Here is a 6,006-nt window from a genome sequence, read left to right on the forward strand (position 1 = left end):
AAGGACTATGTCTGTTTGAGCTATTCTAATGGAAAATCATAATTCATTTCTCCCCTCTTCCTGTTGGCCTTTGACTAAACTCTGAAGCAAATCATGATGACTGCTTGGGGTTTTCGTGACAGCTTGGGATTTTAAAGAACGCATTTAGTTCTAACATTTTATGTAAAATTGGGCAGTCTGAACTAGGTTCTAAGATGTTGGCACCACATGACAGAGGGCTTCATAAATTTTCTTGACATGGTAAATTAGGTTTTTTTGATTTAGAGACACAGATAAGAAGGGTCTACAAGCCAGCGGATATACATACTGCTAAAATGCTGCCCTCATGGACTGCTAGTAGACACTGTGTCTCTTCTAAATCCACTTTTCAATCGTTAATGGTCAGCTTCTTAATGCTTTAGTGTTTAATATTTCTGGTTCCTACAACTATAGCCCAGATTAACTTGCCACTCACATGAATTCAGAAGCATGCCATGCGTAAATGAGTTTCTTCAAACATCGACAGTGGCAGATACTGACCATTTGAGGGTAAACTTTAATGGGCTGTATTGGTTAAGAAGTCCAAGAGGTAAGGATGGGGAGATGTTTAGGAAGAGGCAGAAGCGTGTTCTGTTCTCCAGGAAGGGTAGTTCTGTCAGGATTTCACAGAGAAGGAAAACTGTTGGGAAAAGTTGCTCAGGATAGCAGAACCCATTCCCCCACTGTGCCTGAAGAGGGCTGGCTCTAAAACAGAAAGCCGGAAGGATGATTAAACAAAGTCATGGGCCTGGAGGGTTAAAAGGCACGATTCTCAGAAATGTCTAAAAGGGACCCAAGTCCACGTGAACTTGCTCAAGGACACTTTATCCAGTTTCAGCCGGTCTTAGGCACATCTAATGGCAATCAACCTGCCACCATTCTGCAGTTACCTTAAATTTCTCACCAGCCTCCTGATTGTGTTCACTTCCTGAAAATGCTATCATGACCCTTTCCTGATAACTGAACCAATATTAAAACAAAAACTTCAAAAAAAAAATAAATTCCCTTAAAATGTGTTTTAGAGGATTAGCCAAAGTTGGGATGTCATGCTTTTACCATAGCCCTGCAGGTCTGGAGTCCCAGGAAAACACAGGGAAGCAGCCTGGAAGGAGACATGTCCCCAGAGCATGGTGAATGGGAAGGAAGCCTCTGCTCCCTCTTTCGGGTCTCAACTTGGTCACTAACTGCTTCTTGGGCTGTAAGTCCTCAGTTTTCACCTTTGAAATGACAGCCTGAAAGAGGATTTCCTTCACCTTTAAACTTGACAGAAGCCACTCACAGGCTGCAAGTGAAAACAACCAGAAAGAAATGACATAGGACGTAACCAAAGTCCACGTTTGCTCTAGGATGAGTTTGTTATTGAGCTGCTGTGGAGGCGGACCTGTTGCGTCACCGAGAATACCCCTTTTCTGAAAATGTTCCAGTAATACAAAAAGCAGTAGGTCTCCCCCCGCCCCGTGTGTGTGTGTGTGTGTGTGTGTGTGTAGTTCTCGGGTTTTAAATCGGTAATGGATAGTAAGTGGCCCACTGACAGGAGGTCTCAAGTTTCACATTTACAGCCTGTTACATATACACAGAATGCCACCTGGCAGGAGAAGGCCATATGACTGAACACTGGGCGTACTGGCTCACTGTCATAACCTTTGTACCACGCGTGATTGATGCCCTGTGTTGATTGTCAGCTTCAATTTGAAACCACCTGCAAGCCTTCGTGAGGGGGGCTGCAAGCCCAGTGCAGTGACTCTTCTCAGGGTGGACTAACTGCAGCAGGCAGGGAGGAAGTGCATCACCTGCCCTGCTAGCTATAAGAGGCAGGTTCACACTTAAGCTCAGCACCGCATGTAACTTCAACCAGATTCAGCCTCACATCTTAACCGGCCACATCTCCTAAGGTAGTAAGAGGAAAACGTGCAGCCTTTGGCAAATAGTGGGAGCGCAGATCTCCCTTGCCTCTGCGTGATAACGTTGAAGCCCTAAGTTCCAACCGTTTATCATCCCTCCCTGTCAAACAGCAGCGTGAGTGGGATATCTGGCAGGGTTTATGCACTCACCTCTTTGATCTTTGCTCTCTTCTCGCGGATGGTGGCATCAGCTGGTTCCCGGTTCTCTACCCCGATGGGAGGTTGGAAGTCCACCTTGGGCAGGCCCCCAAACAGCTCCTTGTCACGAAGCTGGTCTTGGGCCACCTTCTCCTTCTCCAGCAGAATGTCTCTTTGGATCTCCTCGGGCAGCTTCTGCAGGGTCTCCTTGGCTTCCCTGAGAGCCCGCTCGTGGTTTTCACGGATCCTGGCTAAGTTGTCTTCCAGGATAGCCCCGGGGTCCCCGGGCACGCCTTCCTCGCGGTGCCATACTCGCCCCGCGGCGGCGTCCTCGGCATGCGCCCCGGGCCCGGGCTTGTGCTCTACTGGCGGCTGCAAGGCGGGGTTGGAGTGGAACAGGACCCCGCTGAGCAGCTTGGAGGAGTCAGGCAGGAAGAAGATTGCCCCGAAGCAGAGCGTGATGAAGGCGCTGAACACCAGCAGCAGCACGAACTTCTCGGTGAGGCGGAAGGCGGCGGGGCCAGACCCCTTCCTACTGCCACCAAGCCCCCCGCCCAGGCCACCACCCAGGCCGCCGCCCCCGGAGCTACTGAAGAGCGGCAACAAGCCCCCCACGGGCATCGCTTCGGTCGCTGCAGCCGCCGGTTGGCAGTCTGTCCAGGGGCCAGGCGCCGAGCCGCTTATCAGCCAAACTTCGCTGCCGCCGGCCGTCAGCGGCTGCGGGGCCGGTTCTTGCGCATCCAGGCCGCCCAGAGCGCGTGTCTGAGCTGCCGGTCTCCCCTTTGGAAGCGGCTTCCCTCCGGCTCTCCTCGCCGGGGCGGCTCCTTTGGCAAACAGGCACGCGCGACAGAGCGCTGGCTGCAGCCCCTGCGGGGAGAGGAGACAGTAAAACGCAGTGGTTAGGAAGATGGTCAGAAAGTTTCCAGCGGGTCCCCGCCCTTCCCTCGCCCCGGAGCCGCAGGACAGTTCCCTCGCAGGCAGCCCCGCGGACCAGCTGCGGACACCGCCCTCGGAGCCCACTTTGGACTTGGGGTGAAGTTTTCCAGTCGCGGAGGCAGGGTGTCCCGCGCACATCTGGGGCAGGGCGGCAGACACCTCGGTGGCAGGGGCGGCGCACCTCTGGGCAGCAAGGGCGCCGCGTGCGTGAGGGGCTCGTCAACTTCTCCCGCTGCCTATCTCCGTGCGTGTCCCGGCGGGCGGGGGCGCGCGTGCAGCCCGGTGGCCCTGCGGCCCCGGGACACCGCTCAGGTGAGCGAGCGCGCCGACCTGCCGGCGAGTGCGAGCGAACCAGGCACTATGCTGCCCTCCGCCTCGGCCCCGCCGTGCACTATTAGCACTGCCGGTCGGAAATGAGGGCGGTGACGCGTCCGGAGAGTGACAGCCCGTCCGGGCCAATCTCACGCCTCCCAGGGTCCCGCGGGGGTGGAGCCGAGGCGGGGAGGGGGCCGCGCAGGGCGGGGAGTTTACGGGAAGCGCAGCCTCGCGGGGGCCGGGCCGAGGCGCGGAGGTCGCAGCTCCCCACGGAGCGCGAGGGCGGGAGCTGAGCCCCGGAGCCCGGTCAGACCCGTCCAGAGACGCAGAGCCGGAGCTGGTCCGAGCTTACACGGCCCCAAGCCCACTCAGCCCGGAGCCCAAAAGCTGGAGGATCTTCGAGTGACCGCGGCTAATGCGGTAGCGCTTGCATGCTCCTGCGCTCGCCAGTTAGTGATCCCGAGGAGAACGCGGGGGATTGCGGGGCAATGGATGATTTTGAAGCGCGTCTTTTCTCCAGTCACCTCTTTTTACCCAAGATAGGGATTCCCCGGAGCCCGGTAACTCTCAAACCCAGTCCCTAGGCTCCACACAGGGCTTCTGAGCCCTCGGCTCTGCCTCACTAACACAAAAATCCACTGAGACTTGGGGTTTGGGGATTGCTTGGTGCTTTAAGAATGCACCCTGTTCCCCTTCCAAAAACAAAGTTGTATGCCTCCCCCACACTCCCCCACTTTCGAAATTCATTTACCTCATCGCAGTTGGTCAAATTTTCCATTCAAAGAAGACAGTTTTATGCTGCCAGAGCTCCAAGCAATAAATTGAACCCTGTTGAAATTAAGTCTTGGATGCGACAACTCCCAGCGAAGGAAAGACTTGGTCCAATAGAGATTGTTTTCAAGACAGCTTTGCAGTATTCAGTCTCATGGAATGTCATGGAGACTGGCTCCACCTCCCATGACATCGCTTGGAATGCCCTGCTGATATTGCATAGATCTACATTTTGACTTGATTGGGAACCCCCTGCCTCCGGGTGAAGGGACAAGAGAACATGTTCCAAACCGTGTTATGAATTTCCTGTCTCCCCAACAAGAAACAATTGCCAGAAAGGAAAATTGGACATACTTCCACTCCTGGAAGCTGTTTTGTAGCAGCATTGTTCCCCATCAACCTTCTCCGAAACAGTGATTTTAGTTTGTCCTCTACTTGTTGGCTTAGACCAGAAGAAAACACCTGGCACTTTCGAGGAGAGTGCCCACGGTACAGTTGTTTCCAGGTGTTGGGCTGTGTGCAAAAATAGAAAACCCAGTCAGAAATCCTATGGCTGTTTATGTTTAAGGTTCAGGCATCCTTATTTGTTGTGTGCTGATTTTGTGTAAAATGTGCCAGGTACGCATTCAAAAGTTCTGGTTAATAAGAAATTATGGCTTGATGCATCCGACTTCATGGCTTGATTATGTTGATACTTGCTATGAAATTCTATGCCCAGAAGAGTGCAGCATACCCAAGCAGGGTAATAGATTTAGCTTTAAAAACGAAAGCAACAATGTTTTCTTTTAATGATGGAAAGGTAAATTTGTTTCAAATTATATTTGTAGGATGTGGGTAGCCTGAAAACTTAATCACTGTGAAATAACAGTGTTTATTCCCAGCAAGATCCTTGAAACTGAGCTAGCTCGCAGAAGAGAAGGCAGATCTCTAGAAACTGGGGCAAACTGCTGAGGAACCCAGCTGCTTGCATCCTGGTCATTCGGGTGGAGGGGTCATTATTTTTCCAAGTATGTTTTAAGAATCGGATTACATTTACAGAGACAAAAATACCTATGAACATTCATTCTAAATTGCTATAAGTATATATTCCAAAAAATAATAAAACCCACCTTTAGGTACATGTACTGGAGAAATCATACCTAATTCTGTTTCCAAATTTTTTATTCTTGCTGCCAAACCAATTTGGACGTTTAGGATAGTGTTTGTAGTGGAAGCATTGAAAAAGTTAGCACATGGATTTAAGGTTGATTTTCCCCTTAGAAATTTAAATTATAATATATATTATAGAAACATTTATATATTTTTTCCTAAATTTTTAAGGTGACTGTTCTTTTTATTTTGATTCACTTTTTTGAAGCTTGTTTCAAGGTAGTGTTTTTTTCTGGTTTATTCTTATACACAGGTTTATTGTGATCAAAGTTTAGTTTTGGTAATTTACTAAATGAAAAGTTGATTTGTGTGGTGGAATATAAGTCTACATTCAAGGATGCCCATCTGTGTGAGGCAGGTTGAGAATGTGATGGGAATGCCCATGCTTGGGCTAGAGCAAGTTTGAAACAAACTCAGAGAGAAGTTATTTTAAGACATCTGCTTATCAAATGTGCCCCACCACCTTCTTTGAATAGCCACCGAGGTCCCAGGTATGTATGGTAAGCAGGGAGGACATACAGGAGGAAGGAACTACATGGTATAGAAGCCGGGCTGGCACTGTGCCTTGATCACGGTGCTCAGGTGCTCAAAGCTTGCCACAGTCTCCTTCAGAAAAACGTGCAAATGGAAAACGAATGTGAACAGTTCTGGTTTCTCAAGCCATGAATCTTGCTGATCCTCCAAGGCAATCTCCAGCTTACCTACCTGAAGGAATGCCTTGGTCTTTGTGGATGCAGTGTTTTTGACAGGCCTGCTGTTTACTCATTGTAAGCCAGCC

At 50.5% G+C, this 6,006-nt stretch overlaps 1 protein-coding gene across 4 annotated transcripts in view; it reads right to left on the reverse strand.

Moving 5' to 3' along the window:
* The window catches only part of Man1a1 (mannosidase alpha class 1A member 1), a 197,308-nt gene extending 191,980 nt beyond the window's left edge, over positions 1-5,328 (reverse strand). Inside the window, exons 1-2 of one of the 4 annotated variants that reach the window (XM_026787398.1) lie at positions 4,060-5,328; positions 2,070-2,924 (exon numbers count right to left, since the gene is read on the reverse strand). In XM_026787398.1, coding sequence (XP_026643199.1) covers positions 2,070-2,924; positions 4,060-4,086 — 882 coding nt within the window. In that variant the 5' untranslated portion in view covers positions 4,087-5,328. Of the gene's footprint in view, positions 1-2,069; positions 2,925-3,077; positions 3,097-3,152; positions 3,345-4,059 lie in introns of those variants that run through there. The other 3 variants (XM_005363630.2, XM_013352414.2, XM_026787399.1) reach the window with 3 other exon arrangements.
* Between the last annotated feature and the right edge of the window lie 678 nt (positions 5,329-6,006).

Source organism: Microtus ochrogaster, linkage group LG9, assembly GCF_000317375.1.
Source record: "Microtus ochrogaster isolate Prairie Vole_2 linkage group LG9, MicOch1.0, whole genome shotgun sequence".
NCBI lineage: Eukaryota > Metazoa > Chordata > Mammalia > Rodentia > Cricetidae > Microtus > Microtus ochrogaster.